Consider the following 22,681-nt stretch of genomic DNA (forward strand, 5'->3'; position numbering starts at 1 on the left):
AACCACCTAACCATAATTGGGGAAAACTGAACCAGGGTCTGGACTTAGGCACCGGCACAGAGAGGACTGGGGAGATTTCATGGTGGCCAGAAGGGCCATGGGAGAGCTGGTTCGATGATCCCAAAGGCCCTAGATACTAGCTGGTTGGGGACCCGTTGCGTATCTGGTGCAAGATTCAGCTTCTCTCAGCGTCTGGGAACAGCGTGCTCACATGCCAAGCTTTGGACTACATTTCCCAGACAGCTTTACTCCCCGGGCTGTCGCACTTTACTAGGGCGTGTCTTGGAAGAGAGGCCACAGCCGGCGAGCACCGCTGGGGCATCTCGCTCATCTCCGGCAGCCGCACCTGCCTCCCCGCGAGATGATTGGGGTCCTGCTCGTGCTCCTCCTCCTCCCCTTTCTCCTGTACATCGCTGCACCCCAAATCAGGTCTGTGCAAATGTATTGCCTTCTCTTGAGAAGACTTCGGGGGAAATATTCATCCCCATCGAAGCTCTGTTCTTCAAAAGAAGGAAAGGAAGACTCCCCGCGGGGCTCCAAGTAGGGGAGTTCGGTTGATCGGAGGAGGTGCAGGTCCTGGGTGAGGAGGGCGATACCAGGAGACCCCAGGCCGTTGGAAGGGGCTGCAGTCCGGAGCACCCTGCTTTGTTTCCTCAGTGCGAATCGTGACATCTGCAGTTCCATTGCTTGCTCTCTTGTTGCTGTTAGATTTGCTTTTTCTCTGGACGGATGTAGTAAAGGAGAGAATTGAAAGGGTTTCATCACATTCTCCTGCCTACTACCTGCCTTCGCAGCAGGAGTTGGGGGTGGGAGGTGGTCCGAGCCCTGCTCTGGGGTTTGGGGGTGGGGAGGAGAGGTTGAGGGTCGTGGTCTCTTGACCAGGTGACACATCAGCCAATGGCTGGCTGAGTGCCCCGGAGAATCAGCAGCGAGTTGCACACTGCTGATTGGTGCTGAGTAAATCACCAGTAGTGACGGTGGACCAATGACTGAAGACACACACTCCTTCCCTCGGTGGGGATTGGATGGGCGGGGGAAGGGGGACGCGGTCACTGTCTGAGTGGAACTGCAAGGCGCGCTAGATCACCCTCTGCCGTTTCTTACCACATTCACCCCTTCTTCCCTTTCTCCCCACCTCCCTCGAGCCCCTCCTCCAGTTGTATTTTTCCTCCCCTCTGCACACGCAGTCCTTCCACCTCTAGGCACACATGGGTTTTGGTACTGGGGCGAAACGCTCCTTTTTATCTCTTTCCGTCACGACATCCTCTTATCCCCACAGAATCTCACTGAAGAGTTGAACCTGAACTGAAAATAGTGCTCATATCTCACCAAGATTTTTCTAAGGAAGGTTACACTCCAAGGGTGATGTTCCAAACCACCTAACTAGGTCATGGGGGCTTGACCAGAGCTGGACTTTCATAGTTGATTGTCTCTTTTCTTCCTGCTGGTTAAGCAGAAGGAAGAGCTGGATAGAGGCCCTGATATGTTGTGGCTCCTGGAGCTAAAGCTGAAGGTATGTGGGAAACAGAGCAGGGAGGCTTGTTCTGAGGAGGAAGATATCCGTTGGTGGTCACCTTGAGTTAGTTTGCTTCCTTCGTGGCATGTTTGTTCTAAGCAGGAACTTGAGTGGCTAGAAGTGTGTACTTTGCAGTTCTAAGTTCAATGAAACAGGTTGAAATACTTTTAAAAATGCATCTCCCAGTCAACAAATTGTTTTAAATTGAGCCCCCAAGATTTGCAGAGAAAAGAACAATCTGAGGCCTACTAATATCTGTTTCTGCATTCATTCTTCTGGAGAAGCAGGATGAAGGAAGAAGGACTCAAATTAGTGAAACCAGGACTTGAATCTCAGCTCCCCTTTGTACTTATTAACATTATTCTTTGTCTTATTTATTTATTTTTTCTAAATGTATTTATTTATTTTTGGCTGTATTGAGTCTTCGTTGCTGTGTGCAAGCTTTCTCTAGTTGCGGCGAGCAGGGGCTGCTAAAGAGTTGCTGAGCACGGGCTTCTCACTGCGGTGGCTTCTCTTGTTGTGGAGCACAGGCTCTAGGCACACAGGCTTCAGTAGTTGTGGCACGCGGGCTCAGTAGTTGTGGCACATGGGCTTAGTTGCTCTGTGGCTGAGGGATCTTCCCGGACCAGGGCTCGAACCCGTGTCCCCTGCATTGGCAGACGGATTCTTAACCACTGTGCCACCAGGGAAGTCCCTCTTTGTTTTATTTTTAAGTGTGTGTGTGTTTCTGTTCGTTTTGTCCAGGTTGACAAGCTTTCATAATTTTAACTTTGTGTTGGGTAAGCTGTTTTATTAAGGCCGTAAAGTGACAGTTATGGACAGATTAACATCAGTGGATCAGTTCTTTGTTTTTCTAGGCTGAGTCTTGTGATTTCCTAAGCCTAAGAAAGGCTCCACCAGGATCCTGGCTAAACAGATATTCATCAGTTCTTGTAACTGCAGGGAACAGTGCTAAGGTTTGCCCTTATAATAGAATCACTTCTGTCCTCAAGCAAGAGCAGAAACATTTGGACAAGAAAATCTTTAATAAATTTATTTACTTATTTATTTATTTTTATTTTTGGCTGCGTTGGGTCTTCGTTGCTGCGCGCGGGCTTCTCATTGCGGTGACATCTCTTGTTGTGGAGCACGGGCTCTAGCCGCGTGGGCTTCAGTAGTTGTGGCACGCAGGCTCAGTAGTTGTGGCTCACAGGCTCTAGAGCGCAGGCTCAGCAGTTGTGGTGCACGGGCTTAGTTGCTCTGTGGCATGTGGGATCTTCCTGGACCAGGGCTCGAACCCGTGTCCCCTGCATTGGCAGGCAGATTCTTAACCACCGTGCCACCAGGGAAGCCCAAGCAAGAAAATCTTAAGAGCAGAAAATTTTGTTTTCTTTCCTCCAACCTTCCTTTAATCTATAAAAAGCCAGCAGTAGAAGGAACCAAAACAGTCCTCAGCCTTGGGACCTGTAGACGCGAGAATGTTGCAGGAATCTCTGGCTGAGGCAAAGAGAATGAAGAACTGATGAGCTCTCCTCTGTCTGCAGGAAAATGCTGTCCAGCGGGGTGTGTACATCAACCATCCAGCTTCCTGGGAAAGTCGCTGTGGTCACTGGAGCCAACACAGGCATCGGGAAGGAGACAGCCAAAGAGCTAGCTCAAAGAGGCAAATTCATCTGCTTCTAATTCCCTCCTGCCACTGTTGTTTTTTTTTAATTCAAGTGTAGTTGATTCACAATGTTAATTTCTGCTGTACAGCAAAGTGATTCAGTTATACATATATATACATTCTTTTATTAATATATTCTTTTCCATTGTGGTTTATCATAGGATATTGAATATAGCTCCCTGTGCTATACAGTAGGACCTTGTTGTCCATCCATTCTATATGTAATAGCTTGCATCTGCCAATCCCTAACTCCCAGTCCATCCATCCCCCATCTTGGCAACCACAAGTTTGTTCTCTATGTCTGTGAGTCTGTTTCTGTTTTGTAGATAGGTTCATCTGTGTCATATTTTAGATTCCATGTATAAGTGATATCATATGGTATTTGTCTTTCTCCTTCTGACTTACTTCACTTAGTGTGATAATCTCTAGTTGCATCCATGTTGCTGCAAATGGCATTATTTCATTTTTTTTATGGCTGAGTAGTATTCCATTGTATATACGTACCACATCTTCTTTATCCATTCATCTGTCAATGGACATTTAGGCTGTTTTCATATCTTGGCTATTGTGAATAGTGCTGCTATGAACATAGGGGTGCATGTATCTTTTTGAATTATAGTTTTGTCCAGATATATGCCCAGGAGTGGATTGCTGGATTATGTGGTAATTCTATTTGTAGTTTTCTGAGGAGCCTCCATACTGTTTTCTATAGTGGTTGCACCAACTTATATTCCCACCAACAGTGTAGGAGCGTTCCTTTTTCTCCACACCCTCTCTAGCATTTGTTATTTGTAGACTTTTAATGACGGCCATTCTGACTGGTGTTAGATGATATCTCACTGTAGTTTTGATTTGCATTTCTCTAATAATTAGTGATGTTAAACATCTTTTCATGTGCCTATTGGCCATCTGTAGATCTTCTTTGGAGAAATGTCTATTTAGGTCTTCTTCTTGCTACTGCTCTTTTATCCCTTGCAATGATGACCATTCTCATTATTTCCTCCCAGTCTTGGAATTCAAGAGCATTCCAAGTGCCCCGCTGATTTGCTGGTCTGACACTAGTACAATGTTCTATATATAATGGACACAATGAATATTATTGATTTATTTTTCTTTCCTGATTTGTTCATCAGATACCTCTGTGTGAAGTAGGGGTAATTCCTTTTTTAAAAAAACATTTAACATTAAAAAAAATAACATTTAACATTAGTATTAGGTCTTTGATGCTCACTCAAAAACAGAGCCGACAGTTTGTCTCTTTTATATGTTGGTTGACAGGAGCCCGTGTATATTTAGCTTGCCGGGATGTGCAAAAGGGGGAGTTGGTGGCCAGAGAGATCCAGATCATGACAGGGAACCAACAGGTGTTGGTGCGGAAACTGGACTTGGCTGATACTAAATCTATTCGAGCCTTTGCTAAGGGCTTCTTAGCAGGTAAGTGTGGAACTGGAGACTATGCTGTGGGTCTTGCAATCAACGTGGCAGACTTAGCTAAAAGGAAAAGATTCCTCTCCCTCTCTGACACATAGAAATGCTAGACAAAATATAGCCAAAAACTTATGATTCATAGCTGAACTCATTAGTAACAAAGGGAAATACCTAAGAGGCAGAAACAAAAAGTGAATTCAAAGGTTCATAGCAGTGCATAAGAACTAAAGCCAGAAATCTCATAGAGGTACCAGAACTCAAAATGGGCTTTAAGGTCTGGAGTCCAAATATCCGTACAGGGATAGGAGATGAGACCTCAGGATGTTGAGGGCTGGGTTGCTGTCTGTATCTGAGGCTCCACATAAGGTTGGGATTCACAAAAAGCCATCTGGTCCTTGGTACAGGGAGCTTAAAAAAAACCCAGGCCACCAGCTCAGGGACATGACAAAGAAGCTTAACATCTCTTTAGAACATGGATGGATAAACGGTCATCTGCAAGAAATTAGAACTTCAAGCTGACATCATTTATGCGGTGGGGGGGAATTCATTCACACCACCAACCGGTGCAAGAAACTTGAGCTGAGAACTTAACGTAAAACCCCATAGTATCACATCAAAATTGAGTCCAAGAGCACCCTGTAGGCTTATTCCCTCATAACCCAGGGATCTAGGCCTCCCAAGGGAAGCAACTTCCACTGATATATACTTTTAGTCAGAAATCACAACTCATTTGAGGAAATAAATCATAAGAGAGAGTTGGCAGATGAAACAAAGCGGTGAAACCAGTGTTTCTTTGTGGGCCTGAATCCGAGCGGCAGGGAGGCATAGAGAGTATCCTTTTTCTCTTGTTTTGGAATTTCCCATTCAGCTCGGGAAGTCTTTCTGTTGGGAGAGATAGACAGAACACTTCCCAAAAGCACTGAGTAAGTAGCTCCTGAATTGGAAAGATTGGAAAGGCCATTTGGTAGTGTCAGGTGGAATTTTGCCCTGTATTAAGAGTATGTATGATTCAACTAAAGTCTTAAAATGAAAAAACAATACAAAATGAGTATGAGGGTAAAATAGAGGAAAGATTGAAGCCATGCATCCTCATTTTCAAAGCATGGGTATGGGGCAGATTTCAAAGATGTAACAGCTGTGGCTGGCCACTTCCACACTCCATCCCCTCTTCCCTGCAGAGGAAAAGCATCTCCACATTTTGATCAACAACGCAGGAGTGATGATGTGTCCCTACTCCAAGACAGCCGACGGCTTTGAGATGCACATGGGAGTCAACCACTTAGGTAAGAAATTGTGTCTCATCACAAAGCTAGAGGGAAACTAAAGTTCTCCTTGGAAAACTTAGGGTCATATGGAGCCTTCTTTGTGGTGTGATTGGACCTTTGGGCCATAACAGACTATAAGTGTATAATAAATAGTGTTGTCCTGCCTGAAAGCTCAGGCTCGCTTGAGGTTCCTCCCACTTTTTAATCTGTGCTTCAGATTCAATTTACCTTAGAATATTTTTGAACAACCTAATTGGATTGGGGGCTGTGTTTTCTTTGTAGAGACCCTTGTGGCCAGCATCAAGTAGAGGCCACCTGCTCTTAAACAGTGATGTTATTCAAAGTTGGAATAAGACATGACTTTGTATTCGTATTCACATAATCCAGACCTACCTCATAGAGAGATGTCTCATGTCTTTGGCTGTTCCTATTTCCCTAAACCGTCACTGAACTTATTCTGTAGTTGATAATGAATTAATGAGGCAAAAAGCCTTATTCTTGAGTGCTCTGCCTTCCATAGCTGAGCCCGGCTCACCACTACTCCCTTCACCCTCACATTGGCCCTGAACTCTGTTAATTCTACTTTTTCTCAAAGGTCACTTCCTCCTGACCCACCTGTTGCTAGAGAAGTTGAAGGAATCAACCCCATCAAGGGTAGTGAATGTGTCTTCCTTAGCACATCACCTGGGAAGGATCCACTTCCATAACCTGCAGGGTGAGAAGTTCTACCATGCAGGTCTGGCCTACTGTCACAGCAAGTTAGCCAACATTCTCTTTACCCAGGAACTGGCCCGGAGGCTAAAAGGTAGGCTTAGCAGAAATGAGTGTGGAGACATGAGTCAATGGGAAGTAGCTAAAAGCCACAGGAATAGGAACTGTTTTCTGGAGCCCATCCTCTGGACAGGACCTGCTTCCATGGCTCTACCTGGGTATAGTTTTAGTAAACAGCCCACAAGTGAATGTTGGAGGTGACTGGGAGGTAACGGGAAAATTCTGAAGGCTGGGCTTTGGCAGTTATTAGCTGCATGACCTGCAGCAAGTAGTTTAACTTTTCAAGACTTATTTCCTCATATGTAAAATGGGACTGCTTCACGGGTTATTGTCGTGATTAATTCAGGCCTCATGAGCAAAGCAAGTTTTTTGACTCGTAATGAAACTAGATAGAAGGGAGGGACCAGAACTGGCACTGGCTACAACCATTGGGATAAAACAGGTGCTGGGACTATGGAGGGGGGTCTCCCTAACAATAAAGGGTCATATAAGAGGGAAATGTATGCTTGAGGAGGGCAGTCTCCAGTCACAAATAAACAGAGGTCCTTGGAATGGTCTACTATGGATTTCCAATAAATAGAACGGGAAATCCAGGGTGGACAATTAGAGTTGCTTAGGATTAAGGCAGGCAGAATTCAGGCTGAAGGTATCAGACACATTAGCCCCATCGTTGGAACAGGATCCTCAAACCACTGTGAGATGGAGGGTTATGTCTATGCCCAGGGCATAACATCCTTTATCAGCTTGGGATGGATCAGGGTAACTGGATGGTGAAAACTGCCCAAAGGTTGGTCAGGGAGCTAGGGTGGCCTGGAAGTGGAGAGATGGACCCAGCTGTGAGGATCAGATAAAAGCAGAGGCTACACGAGTGAGAAAACCTGATAGGTATGAGGATTAGGTGGGAAATAGCTATGATGCAATGAAAGAAACCTGGGCATGACGGAAGAGTCATTCATTCAGCCATTCAACAGCCACGTATGCCAGTGTCCATGCTATTTTACACACCGGATTAGTGGAGTGGTGGAGTGGTTCACGTCCAACGGGAGAGAGAAATAATTAGCAAGTATTTTTACAACTGTCACATGTAAAATCACATGTAAAATCAGTCTAGTAATGCATGAATAATTCTCATTGTAAAAAGTTCAAATAAGATGGAAGTATATGGAGTTATTCTCCTCTCTTCCCTTTCTGCTTTTCTCCCCTCGAGATACCACTGTCAACAACTTGATGTGCACCATTCCAATTATTTTCTTGTGCATTTACATGTGTATATATCATACATAAGGAAGTGAAATTCCAACACACCATCTTAGAGATCTTTCCATGTACTACACCGAGATTTACCCCATTACTTTTGTTGGCCGCATTGTGTTTCATAGTATAGATGTGCTTTAGTTTATTCATTTCCTAAACAACGTCTAGACAGTTTTCTTTTTGTTGTTGTTATTTAATTATAATTGTGATAAATGCTATAAAGGGGAATTACGAGGACCTATAATGGATTGGCAGGGGGGTGGTGGGGAGAACCTTATTCAGTCTGAAGGATCAGGAAGGACTTTTCTGAGAGAGTGAGTTGCAAGCTGAGCCCTTGCAGGATGATTAGAAATTAAATGGGTTAGGGCTTCCCTGGTGGCGCAGTGGTTGAGAGTCCACCTGCTGATGCAGGGGACACGGGTTTGTGTCCCGGTCCGGGAAGATCCCACATGCCATGGAGCGGCTGGGCCCGTGAGCCATGGCCGCTGAGCCTGCGCGTCCGGAGCCTGTGCTCCGCAACGGGAGAGGCCACAACAGTGAGAGGCCCGCATACCGCAAAAAAAAAAAAAAAAAAAAAAAAAAAAAAAAAAAAAAAAAGAAATTAAATGGGTTACAGTGTGGGTGGGGTGAGGCAGCTGAGGGGGCTGAGGAACATTCCAGGCAAAAGGAAGAGAATGCATGAAGGTCTGGTCTCTGCTTGAGAAACTGAGAAAAGGCAGTCATAGTTAGAATGTAGAAAGCAAGAGGTCTGAGCTGAGACTGGTAAGGTTGGTGAAGGTGAAATCCAGAGAGGCCACAGTAAGGATTTTAGTGTTTATTCTAAGAGCAATGGAAAACCGTTAAAATGGAATCCTTTTTTAAAACGAGGGCAAGAGTGGATGCAGCAGGTGATTTCTGTGGTTGAGGTAAGAAGTGAGGGTAGCTTGGACTAAGGTGGTGGAGATGGAGGGTAATAGACACTCCTGAGAGATATTTAGGATGTGAAAATCACGGGGCTTGTTGATTGGAGATGTATGGTGAGGTGGTGGATCCTTAAGGACTGGTCCTGTGTGCCTGCCTGGTTGAAAGTGTAGGGAACGCTACAAGAACCAGGTTTGGCCTTAAATATATGAAGTCAGTTTTGGACCTCTGAGTCTGCATTACTATGGGTCATCTAGAGTAGATGTCAAGTGGAAAATAATACAGGTCAACAGTTCTTTCTCTGTAATTGTGAAATCCACAAAGGCCTGAAAACTCAGTTTTTCCCTAAGCTTGATACCAAAACTCATTTGGCAGCAAAACCTCACCCGTGCTAGGGAGAGTAGGTAATAGACACTTTATATATATAAAATAAAATTTTAAACATTGGAAACATTTCTGACCCCAGGGTTTCTAGAAAAGAATTGGGGACCTGAAAGAGCACATGCGTAAGTGTCATTTAGCACTTATCATGCACCAGACAGTATTCTAAGCTCTTTTACACATGAACTCATTTAATCCTGAGAACAGCTCTGTGAGGTGTAGGTGTTATAATTATCCCTATTTTACAGATGAGGAAACTAAGTCACAACATCAGGAAGGTCACACAGCTAGTGAGTGGTAAAGCTTGGATTTGAAACTGGGCATTCTGACTACAAAGTCCATACCCTTAACCAGCACATTATACTGCCTTTTATTGTCAGCCAAGAGTTAAAAGGAGCCACTTGGACCATAGATAAAAATGAGTGCTGTAAAGTTACAGAGAGGGAATTTAGTGAGCCATGAGAACTCTTAACATTTAAAGTTTGGGTAGAAGATGATGAACCGGTCCAGGAAAAAAGAGGATGCATCCAGAAAGGTTAAAAAAACCAGAAGAGGTGTGGGATCATGGAAGCCAGTGAAAAGGCAGCTTTAGGATGAGAAGTGGTTAACAATGTCAAGTGCTTCTGAGAGGTCCTGGCTCTGCTGCTTCCTAGCAGTTAATAACCTCTCTGAGCCTTAATTGTAATCTGTGAAATGAAGGTATAAATTACTGTGAGGAGTGCTTGCGATAGCATCATGGGAAGGGAGTCCACATGGGGCAAATGTTTATTCATGTCTTCTGCTCTCTTTGGCCACTTGGCAACCTCAAATCCTGTCTTCCCCTCTCTATATGGCATCCCCGCATCAGGCTGTGGCGTTACAACGTACTCTGTACACCCTGGCACAGTCGACTCTGAATTGGTTCGGCACTCATCCCTCATGAGATGGATTTGGTGGCTTTTCTCCTTCTTCATCAAGACCCCTCAGCAGGGAGCCCAGACCAGCCTGTACTGTGCCTTAACGGAAGGTCTTGAAGTTCTAAGTGGAAACCATTTCAGGTATGAATGTATCTGTTTTTGAAGATGGCATTTCATTGCCCACAGGAAATAATTTGGATTTGTCTGGTATACCATACCCTTTTTATTTTGGGGGGGGGGGCAGCAGGTGTTTATTTATTTATTTAAATTTTCATTTTATATTGGACTATAGTTGATTTACAATGTCATGTTAGTTTCAGGTGTACAGCAAAGTGATTCAGTTATACATATACATATATTCATTCTTATATAGGTTATCATAGAATATTGAGTAGAGTTCCCTGTGCTATACAGTAGGTCCTTGTTGGTTACCTATCTTAGATATAGTAGTGTGTGTATATTAATCCCAGGCTCCTGATTTATGCCTCTCCACCATGTTTCCCCTTTGGTATCCATAAGTTTGTTTTTGATATCTGTAAGTCTGTTTCTTTCTGTTTTGTAAATAAGTTCATTTGTGTTATTTTTAAAGATTAGATTCCACACATGAGTGATGACATATGATATTTGTTTTTCTCTGTCTGACTTACTTCACCTAGCACCTAGTATGGTAATCTCTAGGTCCATCCATGTTACTGCAGATGGCATTATTTCATTCTCTTTCATGGCTGAGTAATATTCCATTGTCTATATGTATACCTTACCTTTTTAAAAAAGTACATTGTCCAATATGGCTTTTGTCTCTTGACTCTAGGGATGAGGGTAGTTAATGATGCTGATGTTTTATCTTTTAATAGGGGAATTTGACCCATTCACATTTTTTTGTGGTAACTGCTAGGTTTGATTTTATTCATGCCATCTTTTATATGGATGATTATGCTTTCTGGTTGTTTCTTCTCTTCCTACATTTTTTTATGTCAATCTAGTTTTCTTTGTTCCTTTTTGGACTCCTAGTTCTATTTTTTCACATTGAAAATAATTTGAATCTGTATTTCTCCATTGCCTTCAGGACTAAAATAGTATCAATGGACTCCCTTCTTGAATAAGTGAGGACTTTTAAAACTTTGTATTGTAGGGAATTTTGAATGTACACAGGAGTAGACAAGATAGCATGTTGAATCCCCATATACCCATAATCAACCTCAACAACCATTAACCCATGGCCAGTCCTGCCTCATCTCCATCCACTACCCCTTCCCACATTTTTCTCATTCCATATTATTTTGAAGCAAGTTCCAGATATCACACAGGATCAAAATGTTAACACGGTTTCACCTCCACCTTCAAGATTTTGTGGAAATAATCTGAAATTTTAGAGAAAGGGCTGTAAATAAATTCAGATTGAAATGAAAGGTAGACAGTCAGATCATGAAAGGTCTATAATGCCAGGCTTAGAGAGGAGCCACAGAAGTTGTTTCAGTAGAGAGAGCCATAATCTGGTCTGCGGTTTAGAAAAATATCGTTAGTAACTCTGTTTGATGAATGAATGAAGTACCCCAAATGAGAGAGAATGAGTTTCTGATGTAGGGTGATGACAGCCGGAATGAGGAGAATGATTTAAGTGAGAGACCCTGAAGAGGCAGAATTTTTACCACTTGATGACCAACCAGTGAGGGGGTAGAGGAGGATTTGGTGACCTGGGTTCAAGCCTGACTTATTAGATTAATTGTGACATTAACTGAGACAGAAGTTGTAGATAAATAATGTGTATAACTTAGGGTTCTTTGATTCCAAACCAGTGGAAATGGACTCTGGCTAGCATAAGCAAGAAGAGAATTTATTAAAATATGGGGATACTCCTAGGTTCGAAGGGAAGACTGAAGAGTCAGGCTTCGAACAGGCAGAATGGCCAGTCAGCTGGCCAGGACCCTGCTGCTGGAGTGAGTGAACGCCAGCTGTCTTCAGTCTGTTGCGCTGCTCACCATCCACTCTCCAGGGAGGAAGCATTGGGTCTCCTTCCTGCCCCGATCATCGCCTCCATCCTCTTACCCCGACTCACTTGGCTACAGGAGGACAGGCAGGCATTTGATTAATGGGCTCTTCAAACTATATCCAAGAAGAAGAGGTAATTCCATAGAAAGAAATCAGGTTTCTATTGCCAAAAGAATGTGGGATGGGTGTTCAACCAAAGAGTAACAATTGCCCACTACGTAATAAACCCAGCTCTGTACATGTTGAGTGTGTTATCCATAAGATATGTGAGTAGAACTGTGTAGCGGATAGTTGGAAATGCAGGTCTGAAGTGCAAGAAGATAGATTATTTAGTTTTGTACACTGGAATGATTTTCCAAGAGTGACTGGATTCTTCTTCTCTGGAGATTTTTAAAAATGAAATAACCCTTTATCTTGGTTTTGACTGAATGGCTTAGAGTCAGCTTCAAATCCATAATTATTGAATTGACTTTGAAGAGCCTTTCCAGTACAATGGATTCTTAATTTTAAGCATTTTGAAGATCCAACAGCAGCCATGTAGACCACTAGCAAGACATGAACATAGAAGTCTGTCTTGATTGAAGCTTTAGGACCTTTGCACTGGTTGTTCTTTTCTGCCTGAAACTACTAATCAACTTTTTGTCTTTATAGATTTGCCTATACAGTTGGAATTATATAATATATGGCCTTTTGTGACTGGCTTTCACTTAGCATTACATGTTAAAGGTTCATCCATGCTAGAGGGTGTATCAATACTTCATTCCTTTTTATTGCCAAATATCTTATTTTATGGATACACCATCCTCATTTATCCATTCATCAGTTGATGGACATTTGGATTTTTTCCCATTTCTGGGTTATTAAGACAATGCTGCTATGAACATTCATGTACACATTTTGTATGGATATTTCTCTTGGGTATAAACCCAGAAATGGAATCTCACTGGAATATGGGTCATATTTTAACTCTACTTTAGCTGTTGAGAAACTGCCAGACTGTTTTCCAAAGTGGCTGCACCATTTTACATTGCCACAAGCAGTTTATGAGGGTTCCAATTTCTCCACATCCTTGTTAACACTTCTTATTGTCTGTCTGTCCTTTGATATTAGCTATCTGAGTATGTATGGAGTAGTATCTCATTGTGGTTCTCATTTGCATTTTCCTGCTAATGATGTTGAACATCTTTTCACGTGCTTATTGCCCGTTTCTATATCTTTGTTGGAGAAATGTCTATTCAAATCCTTCCTTTGCCCATTTTTAAATTGGATTGTCTTTTTGTTGTTTAGTTGTAACAGTTCTTTATATAATCTAGATATGAGTCCTTTATCAGGTATATGATTTGCAAATATTTTCTCCCATTCTGTTGGTTTGTCTTTTCAGTTTCTTCATGGTGTCCTTTGAAGAACAGACGTTTTTAATTTTGATGAAGTCTCATTTATCTATTTTTTCTTTTATCACTTGTGCTTTTGGTGTCTTATCTAAGAAACTATTGCCTAGCCCCAGGTCACAAAGATTTATTACTGTTTTCTTCCAACAGTTTTATAGTTTTAACATTAAGTTCAGGTCTATGATCCCTTTGTTTTTCTTTTTGAATTTTATTTTATTTATTTTTTATACAACAGGTTCTTTTTTTTTAACATCTTTATTGGAGTATAATTGCTTTACAATGGTGTGTTAGTTTCTGCTTTATAACAAAGTGAATCAGCTATACATACACATATATCCCCATATCTCTTCCCTCTTGCATCTTCCTCCCTCCCACTCTCCCTATCCCACCCCTCTAGGTGGTCACAAAGCACTGAGCTGATCTCCCTGTTATACAGCAGGTTCTTATTAGTTATCCATTTTATACACATCAGAGTATACATGTCAATCCCAATCTCCCAATTCATCACACCCCCACCCCCACCCCTGCCACTTTCCCCCCTTGGTGTCCATAGGTTTGTTCTCTACACCTGTGTCTCTTTTTCTGCCCTGCAAACCAGTTCATCTGTACCATTTTTCTAGGTTCCACATACATGCGATAATATATGATATTTGTTTTTCTCTTTCTGACTTACTTCACTCTGTATGGCAATCTCTAGATCCATCCACATCTCAACAAATGACTCAATTTCATTCCTTTTTATGGCTGAGTAATATTCCATTGTATATAGGTACCACATCTTCTTTATCTATTTGTCTGTCGATGGGCACTTAGGTTGCTTCCATGACCTGGCTATTGTAAATAGTGCTGCAATGAACATTGGGGTGCATGTGTCTTTTTGAATTATGGTTTTCTCTGGGTATATGCCCACTAGTGGGATTGCTGGTCATATGGTAATTCTATTTTTAGTTTTTTAAGGAACCTCCATACTGTTCTCCGTAGTGGCTGTATCAATTTACATTCCCACCAACAGGGCAAGAGGGTTCCCTTTTCTCCACACCCCCTCCAGCATTTGTTGTTTGTAGATTTTCTGATCATGCCCATTCTAACTGGTGTGAGGTGGGTGATACCTCATTGTAGTTTTGATTTGTATTTCTCTAATAATTAGTGATGTTGAGCAGCTTTTTTAAAAAAAATTATTTATTGTTTATTTTTGGCTGTGTTGGCACTTTGCTGCTCCGCGTGGGCTTTCTTTATTTGTGGTGAGCGGGGGCTACTCTTCGTTGCGGTTTGTGGGCTTTTCATTGCAGTGGCTTCTTTTGTTGCAGAACACAGGCTCTAGGCAAGCAGGCTCAGTAGTTGTGGTGCACGGGCTTCGTTGCTCCACAGCCTGTGGGATCTTCCCGGACCAGGGCTCGAATGCACGTCCCCTGCATTGGCAGGCGGATTCTTAACCTCTGCGCCACCAGGGAAGTCTCTGTTGAGCAGCTTTTCGTGTGCTTCTGGGCATCTGTATGTCTTCTTTGGAGAAATGTCTATTTAGGTCTTCTGGCCTGATTGGGTGGTTTGTTTCTTTAATATTAAGCTGCATGAGCTGTTTATATATTTTGGAGATTAATCCTTTGTCTGTTGATTTTTTTTTTTTTTTGCGGTACGCGGGCCTCTCACCGTTGGGGCCTCTCCCGGACACGCAGGCTCAGCCGCTCCACGGCATGTGGGATCTTCCCGGACCGGGGCACGAACCCGCGTCCCCTGCATTGGCAGGCAGACTCTCAACTACTGCGCCACCAGGGAAGCCCTGTCCGTTGATTTGTTTGCAAATATTTTCTCCCATTCTGAGGGTTGTCTTTTCGTCTTGTTTGTAGTTTCCTTTGCTTTGCAAAAGCTTTCAAGTTTCATTAGGTCCCATTTGTTTATTTTTGTTTTTATTTCCATTACTCTAGGAGGTGGATCAAAAAAGGTCTTGCTGTGATTTATGTCAAAGAGTGTTCTTCATATGTTTCCCTCTAAGAGTTTTAGAGTGTCCAGTCTTACATTTAGGTCTCTAATCCATTCTGAGTTTATTTTTGTGTATGATGTTAGGCAGTGTTCTAATTTCATTCTTTTACATGTAGCTGTCCAGTTTTCCCAGCACCACTTATTGAAGAGACTGTCTTTTCTCCACTGTATACCCTTGCCTCCTTTGTCGTAGATTAGTTGACCATAGGTGTGTGGGTTTATCTCTGGGCTTTCTATACTATACCATTGATCTATATTTCTGTTTTTGTGCCAGTACCATACCGTCTTGATTGCTGTAGCTTTATAGTATAGTCTGAAGTCAGGGAGTCTGATTCCTCCAGCTCCGTTTTTTCCCCTCAAGACTGCTTTTGCTATTAGGGGTCTTTTGTATCTCCATACGAATTTTAAGATTTTTTGGTTCTTGTTTTGTAAAAAATGCCACTGGTAATTTGATAGGGATTGCATTGAATCTGTAGATTGCTTTGGGTAGTATAGTCATTTTCACCATATTGATTCTTCCAATCCAAGAACATGGTATATGTTTCCATCTGTTTGTGTCATCTTTGATTTCTTTCATCAGTGTCTTATAGTTTTCTGAGTACAGGTCTTTTACCTCCTTAGGTAGGTTTATTCCTAGGTACTTTATTCTATTTGTTGCAATGGTAAATGGGATTGTTTCCTTAATTTCTCTTTCTGATCTTTTGTTGTTAGTGTATAGGACTGCAAGAGATTTCTGTGCATTAATTTTTTATCCTGCAACTTTACCAAAGTCATTGATTAGCTCTAGTAGTTTTCTGGTGGCATCTTTAGGACTGTCTAAGTATAGTTCATGTCATCTGCAAAAAGTGACAGTTTTACTTCTTCTTTTCCAATTTGTATTCCTTTTATTTCTTTTTCTTCTCTGATTGCTGTGGCTAGGACTTCCAATACTATGTTGAATAAGAGTGGCGAGAGTGGACATCCTTGTCTTGTTCCTGATCTTAGAGGAAATGCTTTCAGGTTTTCACCGTGGAGAATGATGTTTGCTGTGGGTTTGTCATATATGGCCTTTATTCTGTTGAAGTAGACTCCCTCTATGGCCACTTTCTGGAGAGTTTTTATCATAAATGGGTGTTGAATTTTGTCAAAAGATTTTTCTGCATCTACTGAGATGATCATATGGTTTTTATTCTTCAATTTGTTAATATGGTGTATCACATTGATTGATTTGCGTATATTGAAGAATCCTTGCATCCCTGAGATAAATCCCTCTTGATCATGGTGTATGATCCTTTTAATGTGTTGTTGGATTCTGTTTGCTATAATTGGTTGAGGATTTTTGCATCTATATTCATCAGTAATTACTATTTTCTTAATTGTTTTGGGTTTGTTTTTGTAGGTTCTTTTCTTCTCTTGTGTTTCCCACTTAGAGTAGTCCCTTTAGCATTTGTTGTAGAGCTGGTTTGGTTGTGCTGAATTCTCTTAGCTTTTGCTTGTCTGTAAAGCTTTTGAGTTTTCCATGGAATCTGAATGAGATCCTTGCCGGGTAAAGTAATCTTTGTTGCAGTTTCTTCCCTTTCATCACTTTAAATATATCGTGCCACTCCCTTCTGGCTTATAGAGTTTCTGCTGAGAAATCAGCTGTTAATCTTATGGGAGTTCCTTTGTATGTTATTTGTTGTTGTTCCCTTGTTGCTTTCAATAATTTTTCTTTGTCTTTAATTTTTGTCAATTTGATTACTATATGCCTCGGCGTGTTTCTCCTTGGGTTTATCCTTCCTGGGGCTCTCTGCACTTCCTGGACTTGGGTGGCTATTTCCTTTCCCATGTTAGGGAAATTTTCGACTATAATCTCTTCAAATATTTTCTCGGTTCTTTTCTCTCTTTTCTCCTTCTGGGACCCCTATAATGTGAATGTTGTTTTGTTTAATGTTGTCCCAGAAGCCTCTTAGACTGTCTTCATTTCTTTTCATTCTTTTTTCTTTATTCTGTTCCATGGCAGTGAATTCCACCATTCTGTCTTCCAGGTCACTTATCTGTTCTTCTGCTTCAGTTATTCTGCTATTGACTCCTTCTAGTGTATTTTTCATTTCAGTTATTGTATTGTTCATCTCTGTTTGTTTGTTCTTTAATTCTTCCAGGTGTTTGTTCTTTATTTCTTCTAGGTCTTTGTTAAACATTTCTTGCATCTTCTTGAACTTTGCCTCCATTCTTTTTTTTTTTAATTTATTTTATTTTTAAATTTTTGTCTCTGTTGTGTCTTTGTTGCTGCATGCGGGCTTTCTGTAGTTGCAGTGAGTGGGGCTACTCTTCATTGAGGTGTACAGGCTTCTCATTGTGGTGGCTTCTTTTGTTGTGGAGCATGGGCTGTAGGTGTGCAGGCTACAGTAGTTGTGGCTTGTGGGCTCTAGAGTGCAGGCTCAGTAGTTGTGGTGCCTGGGCTTAGTTGCTCCGCGGCATGTGGGATCTTCCCGGACCAGGGCTCGAACCTGTGTCCCCTGCATTGACAGGTGGATTCTTAACCACTGTGCCACCAGGGAAGCCCTGCCTCCATTCTTTTTCTGAGGTCCTGGATCATCTTCACTATCATTATTCTGAATTCTTTTTGTGGAAAGTTGCCTATCTCCACTTCATTTAGTTGTTTTTCTGGGGTTTTATCTTGTTCCTTCATCTGGTACAAAGTCCTCTGCCTGTCTTTCTCTGAATGTGGTTTTTCTTCCACAGGCTGTTGAATTGTAGTTCTTCTTGCTTCTGCTGTTTGCCCTCTCTCCTTTTTTTTTTTTGGCCATGCCACACAGCATGTGGGATATTAGTTCCCCGACCAGGGATCAAACCTGGGCCCCTGGCAGTGAGAGCAGAATCCTAACCACTGGACTGCCAGGGAATTCTGTATGATCCATTTTTGTTAATTTTTGTATATGGTATGAGGTAGGGTTCCAACTTCATTCTTTTGCATTTGGATATCCAATTGTCCCAGAACCATTTGTTGAAAAGATTATTTTCTCTTTGCTGAATTGTCATGATAGCTGTATTAGTCCATCTCGGGCTGCCATAACAGAATACCACAAACTAGATGGCTTAAATGACATTAATTTATTTTACCACAGTTCTGGAGGCTGGAAGTTCAAGATTAAGAGGCTGGCAGGGCTAGTCTCTGGTGAGGCCTCTCTTCTGCATTGCAGATGGTTACCTTCTTGCTATGTCCTCACATGGCCTTTCCTCTGTGTGCATATTTTCTTGGTGTCTCCTTCTCTTCTTAATAAAGATGCTAGTTCTATTGGATTAAGGCCTCACCCTTATGACCTCATTTAACCTTAATTACCTCCTTAAAGACCCTATCTTCATTATAGTCACATGGGGGTTAGAGCTTTAACCTATGGATTTGGGGGGACATGAATCAGTCTATAACAGTAGTGTTACCAAAAATCAATTGACTGTAAATGTGAGGGTTTACTTCTGCACTTTTAATTCTATTCCATTCATTTACATGTGTATCCCTACACCAGTATAACGCTTTCTTGATTACAGTAGCTTTATAGTAAGTTTTGAAATTGGTCAATCTTTTACCTATACTGATTAATACTTACCAAAGTCCCACTGGAAATATCAGCATCATGACCAAGCTGATGTCATAACCATACTTCAGTAGTTCTTATTGTATGTAATATTTGAATTTTGTATTTGAATAATTTTTACAGCATGTCTTAGCTTACAGGGGATTTTCATGTCCTTTGTATCATTTGCTGTTCACCGTAAACTTAGAAGGAATTTAAGGCTTAGTGCACTGGAGGCTGTAGAGGCCTACAGAGGTCAAGTCATTTCCAGAGAGTCATCCAGACCCTCTTGGTCATCAGTGATAGTCTTTTCACTCAGAAATGGCAGGTTTTGCTGGTGGTATTGGTGAGTTCCCTTAAACAGAAGTACTATACTTATAAGGCTTGTTTTTTAAATGCAAAGGTATCTTTAAGTATTTTTTTTTCAACCTTTCATGTATTTAAGAACCATCTGGAGAGCTGGTTGAAAACAGATTCCTAGGCCTCAATCCTAGAGATTCTGATTCAGCAGGTCTGGGGTTGGGCCTGAGAATTGGCATTTCTAGCAAGTTCTCAGAGATCCTGCTGTTTGTCCACAGCCCAGAGTTTGAGTAACACGGTTTTAATGGACATAGTGTTAGGGGTTTGCTTCACATGGTTATTTCAAACTTATCAACTCTCCTTTTTACCTTCAGAGTTTGCTTAGATGGTCCAGGAAGCAGTTTTCTTGAAACGGTATAGTTTTAAAAATTGTTTCTCATGTGACATCAAAGATCGTGAGCCTTTTACTCAATCATTAAAAAAGAAAATAACCCTCCATTGAATCCCTGCTGTGTACTCGATGCAGAGAATACAAAAATGAGTAAAAGAATTATCCGTGAGAAACTTTTCTGGGTGGTGAAAAGTTGGGATACCCCTCCGGCATTTAATGGGGACATAAAACAATTGTAGTTACAACAATGAATAGAAGGTATATGAAACACCTGGGACCTTGTTATTACCATTTCTTTTCTACTATCATCTTTTACTTCTTTTGTTGGTTATGAAGCTGACTTTGCTTGTTCTTTGAGTTTAAAAACAGTTATAACTGCAGGTAGATCAGAAGGAAGAAGGTTTTTTTTTTAACCACTCCAAGCACCTATGACCAATGTAAATAGCAGTATCTCAGCTACATGACACTGTACAAGGTCCTATAGAGTGAACCTTAGAGACATGTTTGAACAAGATGGACATACACAGGAGTCAGGCAGGCACTGATATTACAGTTAAATATATATATATATATATATATATATATATATATATATACACACACACACAAAGGGGAATATAAAGACTAAATGGTACACATTATATATCAAACAAAGCATTCTGAGCCGGTGTGGTCTAGTGAGCTCTAAAATGGTAATTACATTTTCTCTGAGGTAAACATTGGAGGATGCAGAATTAGGGCAAACACTGGTCCTGTGAAGCGCCCAGAGCACGTGTCATCCCTGGGTTGTTTTTCTGTTGTGTTCCTTATCCCAGGCAGAGAGCAGACTCCATTCTTAACCCTGTGCTTTAAGCCTTTCTCTTTCCTTTCCAGTGACTGCCATGTGGCATGGGTCTCTACACAGGCTCGTAATGAGACAGTAGCAAGGCGGCTGTGGGATGTCAGCTGTGACCTGCTGGGCATCCCTGTGGATTGACAGGTGATGGCAGTTGGACCCAAGAGAAGCCTGCAGTAGACTACTAAGTACTCCCTGCCAAAATGATTCTCCTTCAGGATGGCCGAAACCTTGAGCACAAAGAAAGCCAACCTTCCAGCCTTGCCTGCTTGACGTCTGATAACAGCCCAGTGTACACTGCCAGATTCATCTAAACGCCTTGCATTTGTCCAGATTTATTTTGCTCCTGTTACTGCCAGAGTTACTAGAGGTAATATAGGATAAGTAGACCTTCATATGACCTCCAAGCTCATATTTTCCTTCTGAAGCCTACTACCTAGGAGAACCTAAGCTATGGCAGGGGTTAATTTCTGGCACTTTGGATTAGTTTCTATCCTCTTTGTCCACAATGTAGTTCCTCCCAACCAAACAACCTTCAAGGGGGCCATCCTTTAGCCTTAGCTAAACTCCAGGAGTCACAGTGGCTTGGCTCAAGAGCAGGGCTTGTCCCTCACCTCTTAAGAAAACCATCATGGCACCAACGTCTGGATTCTTTCAGGAAACTTCACTGAATCTGGATTGTGGCATGGCTTTATCTCTGACAACCTAAAGCCACTGCTGCTAAAACACTTTCACATGCCTAGACCACAGAAGAGCTTCCTTTTCTAAGAAGTTAGTGGAGTTTACAGGATGGCAGAAATTTGGGGAAAGGCAAAAATAAAAATCAAATTTAAACTGTCATTCATTTTCCTGCTGTTTCTCAAATCAGCAAGAGGGTGGTGAAAGAAGCAGCTTGAGAAGATAGGCCACCTGACTTCAGTTACTGACCCTAGATCCATGGAGGCCTCCTTTTTGTGCCTTGGTTTCTCTTAGAAAACCAGAAGGAAAAGGCTATTTAGTGATTGTCCCTGAGTATATCTTTGTGTGTGTTCTTGTGTATTTATGCAGCTGGGAGTATTCAAAATAGCCACAAAGGAACAGTATTAAACTGGACCCCCGTGCAGGTAAATAATCAGAGACGGAGCAGACCTGTGTCATTCAGTCGTTGATACAATGGAAAATGAACTCTGTATATGCTGATAACTACCCACCAAGAAGCACATGGGTGGCAGGGAAGAAGTCCAAAAAAGAGAAGAATCCTGGAAGATAATGCATGCAAAGGCAATGAAGGGACTAGAAAAGGGTTTTAAAAAAAACCACACACACATTCATACAACAGCTAAATATGTTAGTAATATCCAGCAAGAGAAGAATTGAGGGTGACCACCTGAGTTCAAGTAAGATGGGAAAGGCACTATGTTAAGCACCAATCAACCTATGTGGTAGAAAAAAACCCAGACAAACAAAAACAAACAAGCAAAAAACCCCCAATTATTTATTCAGCAAAATTATCTTAAGGACTGATATCGGTAATTATAGTCAGTTTAAAAATCTTTCAGGGCATTTCCTTACATTATCTTGACAAGATTAAAATGTCTACTGTATTTGCTAGAAATCTACAGTTTATTTGGAGAATGTTTATCAAAAGTAATGCTGCCAAAGGAAGGCTGAGAAATTGGTACTGTTCCATCACTTGTCTGGAGTACATTCTTCTAATAGAGTTTGTGATTTTCTTGGACTAACAATTTACATATTCACTTTTGTGGAGAAAAGAGTTATAGGACCACAGTCTTCTCATATTTGTAAATAATCTTTTGTTGAACTTGTTTTGACCATTAGGATATATATTTAGACATGGTCATTTTATGGAAAAATTGGAAAACTTTTGATAATAGTGCAGAACTGAGTTAATATTTTACTTAATTTATATTAACTGTCAATGACAAATTTAAAAATTTGATTATTTATCATGTTTTTATTTACCAGAATAAAAACTGTAACAATTAAACATTTGAGTCAACAGAAGAAAACAATTAAATGAAAGCTTAATTAGAGTCAAAAGAAGAAAACACTTTTCATTACTACGGTTATGCAATCATTTCTTGTTCATGAGGATAATTTGTCCCATAGTCAGGCCCAGAACAGTCTCAGTTCAAACTCCATTAACTTGGGTTGTGTGATAATTTGATTATTCATTCGCCCATTTTCTACTAATCTTTTATGATGCTGTTCA

The 22,681-nt window shown here is 41.4% G+C and overlaps 1 protein-coding gene across 2 annotated transcripts; it reads left to right on the plus strand.

Moving 5' to 3' along the window:
* Positions 1-224: 224 nt before the first annotated feature.
* Positions 225-21,309, plus strand: RDH11 (retinol dehydrogenase 11). Of its 2 annotated transcripts, none has more exons than XM_024747258.1 (7): positions 225-429; positions 3,040-3,158; positions 4,440-4,595; positions 5,768-5,872; positions 6,450-6,659; positions 10,008-10,197; positions 20,508-21,309. In XM_024747258.1, the coding sequence occupies exons 1-7, from the start codon at positions 362-364 to the stop codon at positions 20,608-20,610; spliced, it is 951 nt and encodes a 316-aa protein (XP_024603026.1). In that variant the 5' UTR covers positions 225-361; the 3' UTR covers positions 20,611-21,309. The 2 variants fall into 2 exon arrangements, with proteins under 2 accessions (XP_024603026.1, XP_024603027.1); XM_024747259.1 differs by having other exon boundaries at positions 271-429; positions 6,450-6,569.
* Positions 21,310-22,681: the final 1,372 nt, after the last annotated feature.

Source organism: Neophocaena asiaeorientalis, unplaced genomic scaffold (assembly GCF_003031525.2).
Source record: "Neophocaena asiaeorientalis asiaeorientalis breed wild unplaced genomic scaffold, Neophocaena_asiaeorientalis_V1.1 scaffold398, whole genome shotgun sequence".
Taxonomy (NCBI): Eukaryota; Metazoa; Chordata; class Mammalia; order Artiodactyla; family Phocoenidae; genus Neophocaena; species Neophocaena asiaeorientalis.